The 18,588-nt window shown below is 37.0% G+C and overlaps 1 protein-coding gene across 7 annotated transcripts in view; it reads right to left on the bottom strand.

The window, feature by feature from the left end:
• Positions 1-11,311: 11,311 nt before the first annotated feature.
• The window catches only part of DCL3 (dicer-like 3), a 92,468-nt gene continuing 85,191 nt past the window's right edge, over positions 11,312-18,588 (bottom strand). For 6 of the 7 annotated variants that reach the window (XR_016047488.1, XM_020672348.2, XM_088855725.1 and 3 more), the window contains 4 exons: positions 18,115-18,441; positions 17,650-17,881; positions 11,776-11,887; positions 11,312-11,682 (listed from right to left, as the gene is read on the bottom strand). Coding sequence is in view for 6 of the 7 variants with exons in the window: in XM_020672348.2 (XP_020528007.2) it covers positions 11,526-11,682; positions 11,776-11,887; positions 17,650-17,881; positions 18,115-18,441 (828 nt within the window). In the remaining variant the exon portion in view is untranslated. The remainder of the gene's footprint in view (positions 11,683-11,775; positions 11,888-17,649; positions 17,882-18,114; positions 18,442-18,588) is intronic. The other variant, XM_088855726.1, reaches the window with a different exon arrangement.

The raw sequence follows: 18,588 nt of genomic DNA on the forward strand, positions 1-18,588 counted from the left end.
CACAAAACAACAAAGTGTTGTCTGCATATTGTAGATGGGTGACTTGCATACCACTCTAAGCCACCTTAAAGCCTGAAATATTCCCCCTCTCAACTATTTTGTAAAGCATTCTGCTGAAGCATTCCGCATATAGGATGAATAAAAATGGTGATAAGGGATCACCCTATCTAAGTCCCCTTGATGCCCTAAAAAAGCCTTTCGGACTTCTATTTATAAGAACAGAAAAGTGTGCCGTCGACAAACACCCAAAAATCCAACTTCTCCACTTAGATCCGAAACCCATATTTTTTAAAATCTCCATTAAATTACACCACTCCACTCTATCATAGGCTTTCTCCAAAGCCAACTTAATTACCACTCTCTATTCCCTACTTAACAACCTGGAATGGATACATTCTTGCACCGTGAACGCACTATCAGAGATCATCCTATCTTGAATAAAAGCCGCTTGGGTATCAGAGACAAGCAGAGGGAGGACCAACTTCAATCTCTCTGCCAAAAGTTTGGTAATGATTTTGTAAAGACTGGTGAGCAGACTGATATGCCTTATATCAGAGAGAGAACAGATCATAGATCTCTTATGAATCAATGCTATAAAAGTAGCATTGGCACCCTTAAAACAATTCACCCGTATTCATAAACTCTCTCACCATATTCAATAAATACACCTTAACCATTGGCCAGAATTTCTGAAAGAAGAATAACGAGAAGCCATCCGGTCCTAGAGATTTATCACCTAGAAGTTTAAAAACTGCACTTTTTAATTCTTCCATAGTTACCCCTATTTCAAGTTTGTTCGCAACTGCCTCAGGGATATACATAAAGGACAAACCATCCAATTTAGGTTTGAAAGGAACCTCAAAAGAGAAAGCTTTTCGAAAATGAAAAACTATACTATTTTCCCACTCCAAATTGCCGCATTACTCAACTCAGGGATAACTAAGCCCGATATATCATTTTCTTCTACGAGCACTAGCCACTGCAAGAAAAAATTTAGTATTACAGTGCCCTTCCTTAAGCCATTTAACTCGAGACCTCTGTTTCCAATAGATTTCTTCAAGCCTAGAAAATTCTTTCAAAGAGGACAACAACAAACTCTTATAAACCAGATCCTCCTCAGACATAAGACCAGACTGCTGAACATTCTGATCCCACATTTGAACATCGAAGAGAGTCTGGTCAATATTGTTTTTTAGAGAAAACCAATTTTCAGTTCTCCACACTAACAAATTTTTCTTGATGAGGAGTAACTTTTTTTGCAGTTGGAAATCCATTGAACCAAAGGTGATTGAATTTTCCCAAGTAGCTTTGATTAAATCCACCACCTCCGATTCATCCAACCATCCCAACTCCATTCTGAAAGGCTTTTTCCAACCACAGATTAACTTTGTATTGAGCAAAAGGGGAATATGATCAGAAGATGATCTAGGTAAAGCCTTCACAAATGCTAGTGGGAAAGCTTCTATCCACTCTTGTGTAGCCATAAATCGATCCAACTTTGACATGACCAGATTAGTCACACTATTATTGGACCAAGTAAATTTAACACCCGGAATAGACAAGTCAAACAACTGGAATCGCTCAATAAAGGAACTAAACATTTTCATGGAAGAATTCAGTGAAATATTTGAAGAAGTATCATTCAGCCAACGAAAAAAAATTAAAATCACCACCCAAACAGAAAGGTATGTTGTGGTACAACAACACATCACCCAAATAACTTAGAAACTCTTCTTTAAGTGCAGAAATAACATGACCATAAACATTAATAAGCCCCTAAGAAAATTCACTATTAGGCCCTTGGAAAAAGATTACCAGAAACTTATCAATCCTCAAAACATCCACACATTGAAGAGTTAAGGTGTCCCACAAAACCCATAAACCTCCAGAAACCCCAATAGCATCAACACCCACAAACTTGACTGCACCATGACTCCACATATCCTTAACTAAAGCAAAAGAAAGAACTACAGTCTTTGTTTCTTGCAAAATAACGACCTCAGGCCTAAACTTCTGAGTTAAAAGCTTAACAGCATTCCTAGACCACTCTTATCTTAAATGATTAGAAATGAAGGGGACAACTACAAAAAAAAAAGAAGGAAAATAGTTAGGTAGGCTAACTGCTAAAATTATTTATTATCATCTTCAATTGCCAAGATAAAGTTTCGAAAACCTATAACACATGACTCATGTGATCCTAACCATTCCTTCTTCTTCTTCTTCTTCTTTTATTTATTTATTTATTTATTATTTTTAATATAATGGGAAGGGATAGTGGGACTTTATGTTGCGGCATTTGCCACCTTGATATGTTAACAGTGAAAATGGAGGGTGGGACATTATGTTGCGGCATCTGCCACCCTAACCACTTATGCCCGAACCTCATATCCTATCACAACAATATGATCTTAGGGTTATCCAACATCCCCCTAACAATATGATCTTAGGGCCATCCAACATCCACTGGAGCATGGTGGAAGTAAATTGCCAGTAAACTAGAAGTGGGGGTGTTAACACAATATGAGAAGGCCGTACGTGTATTATTTTTTGGTATTATAGGCATAGGGTTAAGGGATCTATGTTATGATTTGACTGGTCAGCCTAGCTGACTGGATAGTTGACAATTCCTTGGCCGCTTTGTCGAGAGAAAATCGGGTTAGTGAAAAAAGTGCAATGTCCAACCGTTTAACCTCGTCATTGGGCTTTACGACAACACGGCATTGAAATTTGCTTACATGGTCTCTGTCATACGACCTAATATTGCACCATAACATTTGTACTGCATGGCGTTAAACTTCGTGTACGAGGTCACAGATGATGACGCTCACCGATGCTCCGCCCATGGCGAGCTATTTGGAAGGTCCACAATATCGTCTAACAACCTCATGACTTTAAACTATCGCTACTGTTAAAAGGTATTACATGTATTTGGTCCTAGTTACATAACTTTAAAAGACGTCACACATATTTGGTCCTAGTCACATGACTTGTGAAAGATACTGCAAATAAAGCAAAGAACACAAAAAACCAAATAAAAAATAAATGTAGGGTGAAACGCCGAAAAGGCATCATAGGTAAAACTGTCAATAGACTGGGCATAGCAAAACACTTGAAAGGGCGATAGCATCATACGTAAAACTGTCAATAAACTGGGCATAGCAAAAACTTGAAAGTGCGATGGACATGGTGTAGAAACTAAAGGTAAAAGTGCTTAAATAAAAATGTAGTATGGTAAAAACCATCATGACACTTGCCTTACCAAGGTCTGGTGAAAACCAGTTACGACACTTGTATCACCTGGGGAATACAAGGTCTAGCTCAAAGAAAAAATCCCATCACATCCTTAGTTGAAACCCTGATCTCTCTCACCAGAAAAAAGCCAAATGCATGGTCCAGTGGCATGAACCTAAATTGTGTATCGCATGGTCCTAAACCACATAACTATACATAAGATTTTTTTTTTTTGGGTGAGTCAGTGGAGAGGGACCCCTACCTTGATAAGAATTTAGCCTAAGACGTAGCATCGCAAATAATTGAACGCTAACCAATTAAACCCGAGCTCTTTTCCTAATACAGAAGATCTTTACAAAATGGGAATGACACCCTTTAAGATCCACAATATATAATATATATGATGGAATGGAAAAGGAGCAACAATATGCACCATGTGCTAAAAGTAAAGGATTCCATACTAGGGTTTCCTCTCATCACCATAGTCACAGAGGCTAGCTGGGGTCCTCCTAACAATCAATGCAAGAATGTTGGCTTCTATTGCACTATAAGCCCTTTCAAACAAAGAAATACTATCATCCTCACTATTAAAGAGGAAACGCCAACAGCCTCTCCAACTTGGTGAATCAATAACCGATGCTTACAAACTTCATCCTCTCATCTTTTGAGTTGGCCCCTGGTTTCCAAGGAAAGAAGATGAGCGAAGAACTCGTCAAAAATCTCATATTTTGATGGTGATGTTGTTGGACTGTATATCACATAGGCCCAGAATTGGTCTTATGTGACCTAGTTAACCCTATTTTATATAGTGTTATAGTTATTCCAACATTCGACTTTTATTTAAAATCTCTGAAAAGATGGCCCTCAAAATCTATGAGATAGAGGAGTTATCTACTAATTGTTTGAGCAAAAAATAGTTCTATTTCTAAAAAATCTTTCTAAAAATAAGGAATAAATAATATATAATATTTTTGAAAAAAAAGTTTTAAGTTAAATAAAAAAATGTGATACATGTGAAACCTCATGGCCACATATGCACCAACATCTCTGACTTGGCTATGAGGACTGCATACATTGATATGCTATAAAGTTTGTACGACTCAATAGATTTATCCTTTATCAGCTTATCTTCATCATGAAGGTTTTCACATTGGTGTAGTTACCAAAATTTATATATAGGCTTGTCATGGTGTTTTTCATGCTATTATAGTTCTTTCTCTCATGACCAAAACATGTAAAACTATCATTTTTTAGAGTTTCTGACTTAGAAATTTCTGAGCCCCATGAAGTTTACATGGAAAAAAATTTAGTACTTAAATCCCTTTGTCAAAGGGTCTGTAATCACATCAGCTGAAGGTAAGTAATTTACAATTACTTCATTCTTTTCAATAGTATCATAAGTATAATAATATTCAATCTCAAAGTGCTTGCTCTTGCAGCTATATGCTCCATTTTTAACTAATGAGATAACGACCTAATTGTCGTTAAAAAATTTAATAGGTCCTATAACTATATCAAAGCTTCAAATCCTTTATAAAACGTCTAATCCAAACGGTATATGTAGTAGCAATGCTATAAACAATATACTCAGCTTCCATACTGCACTGATCCATGCAACCTTGCTTTGTGGTTAACCAAGAAACACATCTACCTCCAAAGATGAATACAATTTCATAGGTTCATTTTTTTATTATCTGGGTCTCTTGCAAAGTCCGAATAGAGTACTCACTAATATCTGAATTATCATATTGGAAAAACAATTTGTAGTTTTTAATTTTATAGATATACATGCATATTCTTTTTATGACTTGCCAATGAGCCATATTATTATGAAATCTACTTAAAATAAATTGCACAATGCAAATCATATTATTATGAAATCTACTTAAAATAAATTGCACAATGCAAATCAGGTCCAATACATTACATGACATGCATTATACACTCTACATCTTGAGCATATGAAATTCTTCGCATTTTAGCTTCTCACTATCACTTGATAGGCACATTTTCTTTGAAAATTTCAAGTCTTTTGAAATGGGTTTATCTATAATAAGCTTACAATTCTCCATCCTAAATCTCTTTAAAATACTCTCTAAATAATTTTCTTGAGATGAACATATAGACTCGAACTCTAATCTCTTATTATCTTGATGCCTAGTACAAGGTAGGCTTCTACGGCCTTTCACCTGAAAGTGGGAACAAAGCTAAATTCTAGTTCTCTGATCTTTCCTCATCGGAGCATGATGCAAGATGGCTACTACGACACTGCATTTTCACACACTTGGATGAAAGGGGAAACTTACACTTGGAGGAAGATGTTTGGCCAATCCTTCAGAAGCCATGATTTTAGAAAAAAAGAACCAGCCAGAGAGAGAGCATGAAAAAAAAGAGATATCCTCCAGGCGTGAGCTATGGCTTTTAAAGCAACTCACCAAAATCTAAAATAAATATGCAAGTCCTAGAAAAGAAGAAAAGCAGAGACCAACCAGGGATAAGCAAAAAATAATAGAAGAAAGGGAACTATGCATATAAAAAACACAACGGACAAAGGGAGGAGACATTACATTCACTGGTGATGTAAAACCGTCACGATTATCCATTTTATGAAACCAGTACATTCTCCTCAATTGTACAACTTTCACAATTACCGAGAGTTTTTGTTAATGTTAAAAGGAAAAAAAATAAAAAATTTATAACAACTCCCCAAACTATCAGATGCAGCTGTAGGGTTCATCCACCAGCTCAAAGCTGAGGTGCTACGATGTATTTGACGGGCTTTGAGTGGAGAAAAGACAATATTCGGCGACCGGTAAGGAAGGTGTAGACAAACATGCAAATATCTTATGCATTGTCCAAAAATGCTAAGAGTTCACTAGAATTAGCCTAAGAACCCTAACATCCTATACTTTGCACCAATAAAGTTGAATTCATTAGAATTAGCCAAAGAACTTCCATAAGTGTTGAATTCAATGCAAATACCCAAAAAAAACTCAGTTTTTTTGTTGGCACATGACCCCAGCCATTACAGGCTGTGTTGGGCGGGGCATGATTAATCAATGCCCTTTGGGTTATGGTTTCTTCCGCTTAAAGTTTGTCCAGAAAAAGCAAAGTGACCTACTTTGTTTGTTTATTTAGGTGCATTAGAAGCATATGCATCTTGATTTTCTATTGAAAATGATAATGTTTGACATTGTAGAGCATGTTTACAGCTCAAATACTGAAGTTGTTTTTTACATGATTACAAGCTTATTGAAGCCATGTTCATTACACCCAAGTTTGAGTTATAGAAGAGTTCCATAGAAATGCTCCTGTACTGCAAAACAGTGAAATGGTTGTTAGAGCAGACACTTTAGCAGAATTCCCTTATGTAGAAGAAAATGGTTAAAGAGGAACTTAAAAGTAGCTTATAATCGCGTAAAAAAGATAAGCACCTCGGGTATTCAGGTATATTTTATTGATTTAAAATTTTGAGATCCACTTTAGAATAGCCACATGAGTATTTTTAAAAGGAAAATTCGGGTATTTTTTATTTATTTAAAATTTTGAGAACCACTTTAGAATAGCCACATGAGTATTAGTTTACATACGGTTGACACCCTTAAAAACTAGAATTAAGGTGCGCACCTAAAGTCTTTGAAAAGGGTTCCTTTGAATTGGAAAAGTATCTAACTGATCATCTCTACATTTGCCAAGATGTATAGATATGAAGAAAAAAAGAAATTTCAAATCCTAAAAATAGTACATCTTGCAACATATTATCTAAACCATTCATTTTCAAGAGTTACATGTGTTTATAGATTTAATTTTATTTGGTGATAATATGTGGTTATAGATATGCTTGATTTGAACCGTTTTTTAAGTTTACAATTTTATAATTAGAGATAAAAAATAGATCCCGCACCATCCTAGGAATTTTTGATACTAAAATTACACCACATGACCAAGTTTGGTGGTGCACCTTAATCTGATTGTTTAAAGTTGCAACCTGTTGCAAACTACACCCTTTCTAAAATTATAATTTTTGGAGTTTGGTTATCTACAAACTTTTTTTCTTTTTTTTAAAGGTTAACTTGGAACCTTGGTAGGAATGAAACTCCATATGTGATGCCCAGCATTGTTTTAACCAATTAGATCTAATCCAAAAATTGGATAATATTCATTGAAATTTAAGATGTTATTTTTTCAGGCATATATAAAATGTGCATGGGAAAACCCTTTTTTCCCATTTTTTTTTTCTCAATTTTTTTTAGAAGCTGATTGCTAGGTTGATGAAGTTCCATCAGTGAAATCTAAGGTCCTAAAAATACTTGCAGATGTGGTTTTTACCAGACAGACTATAGACGACAGGAGCATAAAATATTGATAAAAAAACATTGTAATCACTTCGCATGGACATTTCCTCAAACTTCTCCAAGGCGTCCAAGTATTTAACAATACTGGCTTATCCATGAAATGGAAATCATCTCTCTCGAATTCTTTCACTTTATAATAACGTCATTAATCTACTTTATCATCACTTCATTAATCTTCAAATAGAATTCTCATCCATTCAAAGTTTTCAGTATTCAGACAAGGAAAGTTTTCATGAGAGAGAGGAGCCATGGAATGCATAAATCAGATTTTCCACTAAGCATTAAACAAATTACATTGTCCAAACAGACCCAATTGAAGGGAAAGTGACTGAACTCAGAAAACCAGAATTGACAAAACAAAGAGAACCTAGACCTCATTCATCCCTGCACACAACAAACAATACTACATTAAGAGATTAATAGAATGAAAATCCAATGGATTAATTCACCCCACAAACAATACCAATACCATAATAAGAGATTAAGAGAGAGAAAACCCAATAAATTAATTCACCCCATAAAAACATATAAGGTTATTACAACTTTCACAACCAAAAAAACCCATCTCACTATAAGTAGATGAGAGAGAAAACTCATCACACCAAAAGCAAGTAGAGAGAGAAACATAGGAAAAATACTCACATTTTGGGCGTTTGTTGTTGCTCTAATTGAACAGGGGTAGAAGGGTCGAGAGACCAATCAGGAGGGAGAGGAGGGAGAGGGGGATACACAGTGGGGCCTCTCTTTATATCCCATGCCTGCCTCTTTCTCGGTCTGGTCTTCATGTGGTGAGAAGTCGCCTTCTTTTGTGGCCGAGAAGAGCACTCAACAATGCTCACCTTCCTCAATTCCACTTGCTTCTTGAGACCAAAACTAGGGCAAATCCTAGAGAGAGAAGATGGCAGCATTACGCAGGAAGAACCCATTCTTCTCTCTCTTCACCACCACAAAGGGAGTGGATAAATGGGAGGCAATGCTCCCTTTAAAGGTCTCTTAGAGTGAATTAGCTTACCCAAACTTTTTATAAATGACCATGACACACTCATTCATACCTCCCAAACCTCATGAAGAAGGGAGTCGAATTTAATGGAATGAAAAAGTTTATATAAGGATGCAAATTACGGATGCCCTTAAAAAATCCGTCCGAAAAGGTCGTTTTAATGTTAAAAAATCTTTAGATTAATCATCGACACCGAAATTTGAAAAATAAAAAAAATTTAAGTTTTAGAAATAGTATATTTTACAATATATTATCTATACTGTCAATTTTTAAGATTTTTATATATTTATAAGTCTACTTTATTTTAATTATTTTTTAAATTTAAAATTTTATAATTAAATTTAAAAATAAATTTTAAAATAATCTTAAAAACATTTTACATCGAAATTATAAATTACTATAAAATAAAATTTGAAGGTACACCTTACTTCTACACCTACGGATGCATCCGAATGCAAACCGCATCCTTAATGGAATTTCTATTTTTTTAGTCTTCATCCTTAGGTCTTCTTGACGTGACCAACATGTTTGCAAATGACCTCTCCCTCAAAAATTGTGAGAAGCATGTACAGTATGCTCCCTTTTCTCTTACTACTCACTTAAGGATTTGATGGTTATTCTATTTTATTTTATTTCAAGTTTTCTAAGATATCACCATCTAAAAATTAGATGGTATCGATTCAATCTCGAGTCTTTTTTTTTTTTTTCAAGTGCATAAATAGTATGATTAGGAAATTTTTCTTATTGATTTTAATCTATGAGTCAAAGAGATTGCGCAAAAATTGGGGTCTTAAAATTAATTCTAAATGGGGTGTTAGGGGAGGGAGTAAATGGACATTCTACTCGTGCATTAGTAGAACATCTTTTTGGCAATTGTGAAATGGTTGGGAAATAGTTATCTAGATCGATCCTCCACAGAGCCGGTGTCGATGAAATAACATATGCCAAATCACTCTCCATCATATTATTCCAGTATTAATTTGATTCCCCTACACAAACTCTGCTTCATTAGCCGAACTAGGGTCACAAGAAACCTGGAATTATGTGAGGATAGATTCATTTTGTAAACGGTGCACCTTAAACAAACCAATTAAGGCGCACCTCCAAAATTAACCATGCCATGTAATTTTGGACTAACAGATTCTTACAGTTATCTCAAATCTATTTTTATACCTAAATATAAAATATTAAACTTCAAAAATGGCTAAAATTAAGTATATCTATAAATATATGAAAATCTTGAAAATTAACTGCCTATGTAATGTGTTGCAAGATGCACTATTTTTGGGACTTAAAATCTTTTTTTTTTTTTTGCATATTCATACATCTCAATATCGAGATGATCAATTAGAGGGATTTTCAACATTAAAACAACATTTTTTGATGGAATTTTGAAGTGCATTTGTAATTATACATTTTAAGGTTACATGCAACTTATATAAACTTCTTTTTTTTTTGGTAAATATCCAGATATCCATAGGCTAGGGATTAGCCTTGGGCAACACAGTTTAGTTTACCCTAGTGCTTTAAAACTCGGATTGATAGGATGGATCATTCACTCATAGATTTGGGTCAGATCGCTAGATCGACCATCCAGTGTGGGTCTAGATCGGTATGAATCAGTGACCAGGAAAATTATAAAAAATCAATAAAATAAAGTAAAAAATTAAATATGGAGTTAAGGCGTGGAGTTCATATGACGGGGTTCTTTTACAGGGGAATTGAACTTGGCCCAATACCATCTTGAAATTGGTTTGGTCCCAATTGATTCCTATATGGATCGATGATCCAAATTAGAAATCACCGAGCTTTAAAACACTAGCTTACCCAACCTTGTGGACATGGTTGATATTTGCTTGATCTAATTGAGTAAAAGATCTCCTAGAAATTGCATGATGACTTTTCCCTTTGGGGCGATTCAAATTCTAACAGCCCGATTAGACCGGCTCAGATCGGAAATGACCACTAGCCAGTTTCGGTTTCAGCATGTTTTGGTGAATCGGTCAGGTACGTTTAAAAAATTTAAAAAGACAATTATATAAATCCCAAAAAATAAGGAATTTTGTTTGTAATGTATTTTTTTTAATTTATCACCATTTTTGCAAAGATTGGAAATCGTTTGGACCATTAATACTTATGTTTATATTTTCCCATCTTTTTGGAAAGTTTCAAAACTACCTTTGGATATAAATCGAACCTGTAAAATCTGTTTTTTCATCAATTTTCAACTTCATTTGGATGTGCTTCGTTCAATCATGCTTTAAATATGTTTTCCATTTTTCATTATATTTTTTTGTATTTTTTTTTAATCATTTTTTTTTATTGCTTGGGACTTGCCAGGTTAGGCCGGTTGAACAGGCTGGTTTACCAATTAGACCAGTTGAACTGCTTCCGGACCCATACTTCCGAACCCATGTCCAGTTATCCGTTCCGGTTCACTTTTCCTACACAAGTAGGAAGAACTCTTCAAAGTTGCTCAATGACTTTTCTGTCGGTATTAGTAAAATGTTGATTGTCACCAAATCCTAATGTTGGATGAATCGTTGTTGTCATGCCGTCTGTCACATTAGAACCAATGTATAACTGCAACAAAATCACTTTGCAAAGCATGAATACTAGGATCTATTCCAGCCATCTCCCAGCTCCATTGCTCATGAGGTAGACCACGTTTCCATGCTAGGACTCAGTAATTCAAGTCAACAAGGGCCTGAGCGGCTTGCGGGCATGCAGAGAGAGAGCATGAAATGGATAAATAAATCTGTAACACCTTTACAGAACGGTCCACAAGCACATTTTGGAAACAGTTGAAAATTTCCAATCAAGTGTAAATTCACCTGTTTACCTACACTGCTAAAGAGTGGGTAACAATGAATCACACCCAGTTGCTTAAATACATGCATGAGATTATACAAATGGAACCATAAAGACATCACGCCTCTTCAGCATTCTTCAAGGATGCATCTCTGGAGTCTCCCAAGCTCATGAAGCATGAGAAGCGCAGCAGAATCTTGAGAACTTTTCTTATCAGTTCGTTGCTCCCCCTTAATTTCAATGGCATCAGAATTGGGCAAATATAATATCATTTTTGTGACAAACCTGCAGGTAACATGAAGGTGAAACATATAAGTAAAATTTGTGTACAATCAAATCTCTCTCATAGATATGGCTTCCAAGATGAGGTCAATCAACCTTGAGCCCTCCGCAATTGACTGATATTCAGGCATTTTATAATTTAACTTCTTGCAAAGCAGGTGTAAACTTGTCCGTGGGCCACCCTTGCGCATATCCACAGACACCTTCACTGCAGGGTTGACTATTTTTTGTTAGGAGAGAGAGAGAGAGAGTGAGAGAAAGAGATGCATGTGTCACTGAAAAACGGAAGAGAGCAGATAATCACCCTTTGAAATCACAAAATATATCTTTTCATCCCAGTTCCAAACAGTATCTTACGCGATTCAGGTTAGGTTTTAAATGCAAATAGGATTTGAGTATATGATGAATATGCATCCGCATCTAGTAATGGAATGAAGAATGTCGTTGAGTTTTTAATCGATGAACATGCATTCAACTACCGAGACATGTAAGAGACTCATCAGGGGTTTCTTCATTCGCTGTTCACAATATTCAGTTACATATGATGAGGATTTGTTTTCTAGAACATGGTTTTAAGCACATGTCTAGGGTAGATAGCTCCTTACTTCAGCTATTTCTGAAATCCTACTTAGTTGATAAACACAATAAATTTTACATGGTCTCAACTTGCAAGTAACTTGCATAAGATCTCTAAAATAGTGGTGAGTTTGGTTTAAGGTGACTAATCATTAGATGTCGCACCACTCTATTTTCATAGGGCACTCAGAGATGGGTAGAAGCCCTATACATGTATAAGTTGATAACCTTCAGATGGACGTAATATCGTAGTATTGAGCATTTCCATACTACTAAAAATTTATGGGACATTTGAAGACGTATTAAAATTTATATGTGAAGTTTAGGTTTAAGGATCTTGGGCCTATAACATGCTTTCTGAGCACTAACTTATTTGAACCAGGGCTAACCTAGTGAACATGCCGCTCTCCATATGTTTCTTTAGAATGCCAATAGCAGCCTTTGCAAAATGCTCAGAGTGCATGATTAGAGACTTTTTATGATCTGGTGTGGGTGGCAAACATAATCAGCAAGTGCTTGCGTTGATTTGTGAATTACCAGGGGCACTTGTGGCAGCAAGTAGTTAAGAACAGGTAAAGGACTAGATGAAACGGTTATTGCCCTGGGACTCAATTGATACCTATGGGCCTTGGAAAGGTATAGTCTCCGGATACTTGGTTGTTGCATCAGATATAAAATCCAGGGTGAGAATAGGGGAAGGTGAGGTAGTGGAAGGATTTGTGGTCAGGGGGCTCCACTTTGGGAGTCACTCCACCGAAGACCACATACAATGGGCCAAGGGCGATGGCGTCCCAATCTTATAAAATCATTGGAGAGCAGCTGATCTGGTCTCCCAGGTTTTGGAAGGACCTAAAGGATAATGAGATATCCGACCTGGACCCTCTATTGGATACTCCAAAAGCCAAAACATATCCCAAACTCTAGTTGAGTCAGGATGGCATGAACCAACCCCTGCCCCAAGTAGTGGCTTCAAGGTTGGCCTCCTTTTACCAGTCCCTCGCCCCTTTTGTCACCCACAAAGCATGGCTCTGCTCCCTACCACCAAATATACAAGCTATCAATTGGGTGATAAAGGTTTAAAACAAGGTCCTCATATGTGATCAGCTGCACATAGAGTAAATCCAATTGCCATGTGCAAGGATGAAGAAACTATAGCTCATCCCTTCATAGAATGTTCTGCATTGGGCAAAACTTTGTCCTCTATTTAGGCCATTGGATGGGTTTGGTGGTTCAAGGGTTGTGGTACACCAAACTGTGGCGCCCTCTTGTCCACTCCATTCCCTGCGTCTCGAGTTGAGAAAGTGGTTGATCAAATTATAGAGAAAGTGATCTCGATGAGGAACAAAAACGAATTCTAGTTCTTATCAGTGGAGGACTTGCATGACCAATTGGAAGATAATACTGCCTTCAAAGACTATGCACGACCAAGGATCAAGTTCCTAGTCCCACCGGAGATGGATGTCATCAGATTGAACTTTGTTGGTTAATCCCTTGACCGTCCTGGACTTACAGGGTGTTAAAGTTATGTCCTTTCAAGGCCTTAAATTTTGACATTTTCAATGGCTCCCGACTTCAATGGGAGTAAAAAAGCAGCATGACTCTAGGATCTTGGCACACTGGGACCAAGAGCCATGGAATCCCGATTAAACCATGAGGAAGATTTATATGCATGGGAGGTACCGAGAGGGTTACCTCCTAGTCAAGGTTAGTTGTTATGTTTGTGCCATGGCGATGTGACTTATGTGTTTATATGAACTTGATGACAAAATAGCCATGTACGGGAAGGCTAGGGCAAATAGAGGACATTGGCCTGAATCCCCGACTCTAGAACCTTCTCGTAGCATATGCATATACAGTCGCAATGTATGGGAAGCCTCTCTTCCACGGATCCGCAAGTGCGAAGAGAGGAACCCCTACACCATGTGTGCATGTTGCTTAGGAGGTGCACCTGAAATCCACTTATACTTGAGGATTTAATGTCACACATTGGTTTTGACTTTGGTAGCCTAAGATCATGAGCCCTTGATTATACACTGTGGGTTATGAATCAATTGGGTCATACTGAGAAGACGGCTTTGGATTCTAGATCTAGCTGAGTGAAGTGCTCTGATTTGTAATTCAACTTCAAGAATCCTAATTTCCCTTGTAAAAGTTTTAAACAACGCCAAAATGATTTATTTTGATGAAAAATCATTAAAATATGTTGTATGGATTTTTGAGCTTTTTTTTCAAATTTTTCTAGGAAAGAAAATCCTGTTTTCAAAATTGTTTGGGATAACTAACAAACAAAGACAGTTCCCCGGGACCCACACAGGACATCCAAAGGGCCAATGGGTGTCCATGTGGTGGTTTGGGGGTCCCACATTACCTCTCGGGGAGGATGATGTGGGGGTGACGTCAACCCCCTCAAGGAAACCCCATATCATTATGCAGATTGTTGTTTTATGTTATGGGCATTGTTTTATGTAATTTTGTATTGAGATTTTGAAAAAAATCTTTGTAGCACATGTTTAATGCTTAAGGCAACGGGTTTGTGTACATGTGTAGTAGTTTCTAGGAGGGGAATAGGGTTTGTAATTACAAGCCTAACCTTAAGGGTATATGGTAAATGTGCAATTAACTACCTAGCTTATGTGGCATAATTTCATTAGCCCCACATGCTCTTATAAAATGGAGGGAACTTTTGAGATTTGCTTTTTGCTGGAATATTTGCCAAATTACCATAAAGGTATACCCTCCATCTTGGTTTCAGTTTTATTGAATGTAAAGAGCATGGGTATTTTAATAAAGGAATGATCCTTTGAATAATCTTTGATCTCTCTTGATCCATATACTTGAAGGCATCTTCTATGCATATTTTAATATAGATTCCATCAGCTTTCTTCCTTTAATTTTGGTTGATATTTCTCTGAGATTTTCATAAGCATATCAGTCACTTAGATTTTCTTTTTGATCCCTTGAATTGTTGGTTTTATAAGAGGAGACTATGCTGAAATTTTGTGAACCGAATTGTGAATTCAATTGAACTGGTTTTGTATTTTAAGAGCCCGGGTTTCTCCCACGATTTTCCCACTTGATTCGATCTTTAGATCTCTGCAAATCCTTTCATGTCTTAAGTGTGTATCAGTAGATGCTTGGCTCCTCACTTATTAGATAATGAATTAGCCCGATTTTGAGGTATGCCATAGCATTTCACCCAATGACATATAGCTAATACTCAAAGCCGTAAACTGGGCACCTGAGAGCTCCAATTGGCTTCCCATGGTCATGATGCATTGCACTCTTGAGCATATATATGTTGATGAAATGGAGATCATGTTGTGTTAAGTTTTATGAGTTTATTGATGTATAGTTTTGCCTTGTAAGTTTGAGTGGTGTCGAATTTTCAAATGCACACTATACAAGTGTATTTTGATGATCTCCCTTTGTAACTTGTTTTGTTTAGGTGCAAGGGATCCTAATTGAGTTGTATCTTCTCATTTGAGTGTATGTTTAAATCAATAGCTCACTGTAGTGACAATGACCTTGCGGTAATTTGATTCCGCAAGTTGTAATTTCCAGTGCATTGAAAATATAAAAGTGTATTGGCTTGCTTTTTTGTCTACATTGTAGTCCAAGTCAAGAGAATTGGTTTCTATACATTCACACAGGGTTCAGGGGATTGATCAAGAACAGTTTATCGCAGGTACTTCTCGCTTTTTCAGGAACTATTGGGATCACAAACTCCACCACTCCTGGGACCTAGGCCCCATTGGAAGGCTTAACCTCTATAGTAGTGGATGGAGATGCTCAATATGTAATCTCTTGGGCTCCAAAGCAACTCTGATTCCCTGGCGACTACGAGCACTTTTTGACCAAACCTTTGGAATCAACAGTTTGTAGAATGTTTCTTTCAAACATGTTCAGAGAGGCAAATGAAGATGTGGATGCATTGCCAAACAGGACACTATGGTACCTCATTTGGATGTTTATAGACCTCATCTGGAGGTCCATGAGCTCCCCTTTCTTTCCCCACCTTCCCCTGCCTTCCTATATACCTTTGTCAGTTCCAGGGTGATAAGCAACGCTCCTTCACCGTTAAGCATCTGGAGGTCCATGAGCTCCCCTTTCTTCGCCTCCCCCCCCACCCCCACCCCACCTGTCCTCATGTTATTTATGACAAAACACATGTACTCTGTGCTGTCATAACTCCTAAGTCACAGTAGGAGTCACAGACCTCACAATTTTTGCATAGACAGCACCAATATGTAAACTATAATCCTCTTATTCAATATGATACAGTCAATTATTCTCAAAAAGACTTCTAACCAATAATTGGCTTTTTCAGTGAAAGTGAGCTCAAGACCTTATTGATATGCTCATCTCCATGGCCATAAGCAAGTTGACACACTCATGGAGCTTCAAGCTAAGAGCTACAAGAATGATAGCGCACAACTTTCCAACCTTGCTTTATGCTCCATTTGAAAATGCCTTGAAACAGTGTACGGGACTTAAACAACTTTATCTGTCTAAGGAGGTTAATGCTCCATGTTTGGGAGCATTTTGAAGCTCCAAATAGCTTCCACACATAATAATTGGAGCAAATAAGCGGCATTTTACATTATGCTCAAAAAAAGGTCAGGAACCCTTTTTATCTGGCTTTCCCAAAAGGAATTCTGCCACCTAACAGAATGCAAAAGGTGAAAATGGCGTTTATCGGATAAACAATTCCAACTGAAGCCTTTTTACATACAGTTTGTATTGTTGATGTAGTTATCAACTCCAGGTACCTCACGAAAAACAAATATCAAAAGGTGGCCAGGTGATAAATATTCTGGATTAAGTTTCTAATCTACTACGACATAAACATGTAAGTATAATATACGCTGCATACATAATCCCATGTACAGGGACACATATGCACATGCGCGTACACAAATGGTAAATGGAAGTGTCCTTGAGAATCTTGAATGGCAATCAAATTGCTTTGACAGAAACTGAATCTGGTAGAACTCTTCATGTGGTGCACATTCTGGGAATTGACTTGATATGTTATGTAGAAAAAGTCACTCAAGGAACATTGACCACACAATATTAAGGCTTATGCTATTACTGCTGCTCCATTATTAAATTCAATTTGAAAGGAAACATGTTCAACATTGGAAAAATACATGGGAAATTGAATCACTAAGATGGAAAGCAAAGATTCAAACAATTCAATCAGTTCTATATTTCATCAATCCAAGTAATATCCAAACATATGAAACCAACAGAAAAATATATCACAAAACCCATCATTCAATTGCTTTGTATGATGTCAATAGAAATCATGCCAGATGCATCCAGACCATTAATTATTCTGACAAATCACATAGCATAAAGGTGACAATAAGAGGCCTTTATGCAGTTGCTTACCTAGCATAGTGACATTGGGATCACACAAATCAACAGAGGGAGGATCTGGAGATGTTTCCAATGAACATGACTCATTCATGATCCTTCGCTTTTTGAATGAATTCTCAGTGGAATTACTATCTGTTGGCATGGTTATAGAAGTGCTGGGGTTTGGATTAGTGGAATTATTAACGACTTCATTTACATGTCTACTCCTCCGTGATACAAAGCGAGAGTGCACATGGCCTCTTTCCTGAAATATTACAAAATAACCACATCATCAACCAAAGACAAGCAAGCACAACCCAACAACACCAATTAGAGAACCAAACGATGAAAACTTCTAATTAAAATCAAGATCTATGCTACGGCAGTTCTAATATGTCTTCAGATAACATAAGAAGTTGACAATTTAAGCAAGCCTGCCTCTTATTGAGGCAAATATGATACAAAACAAATGCAACCATGTGTGATAGATTGGGTTACCTCCAAGTCAGCCAACAATTGACGGGCTGCTTGTTCCATTGCAAGCTTCTTTTTTCTCTCAACTCCTGTTCTGACCAAGCGAGCATCCCTAAGTTGTATCCCAACAGTAGCAACAATGGAGAGATCCTTCTCCGCATATTCAACTCTTCGAGTAAAACCTTTTGAATCGCATAATTCATACAATTCACGCACGGGAGGCAAAGGAAGATTACATGGTGTTACAAAAGGAGACAGTATTGGTTCAAGTAATCTCCAGACAGTTTCTAGATTGAATCCTGAATCAATCAATATTGCCCCTGCAATACTCTCTAATAGGTCCCCAAGAACCTGCATTCAGGGGAAGGATATTAAGGAAACCAGCAGATTATGGCCCAAAAGAACCTTGAGGTACCAATTGGTGGGAGAACCAGAAAGGACCAACCCATGCATCTTGAAGTTCAAAATACAACAGAGCATTAGGATAGATATAGCAGC

This window comes from Amborella trichopoda, chromosome 13 (genome assembly GCF_054954075.1).
Source record: "Amborella trichopoda isolate Santa Cruz 75 chromosome 13, AtrichopodaSantaCruz75HAP2 v2.0, whole genome shotgun sequence".
Lineage (NCBI taxonomy): Eukaryota > Viridiplantae > Streptophyta > Magnoliopsida > Amborellales > Amborellaceae > Amborella > Amborella trichopoda.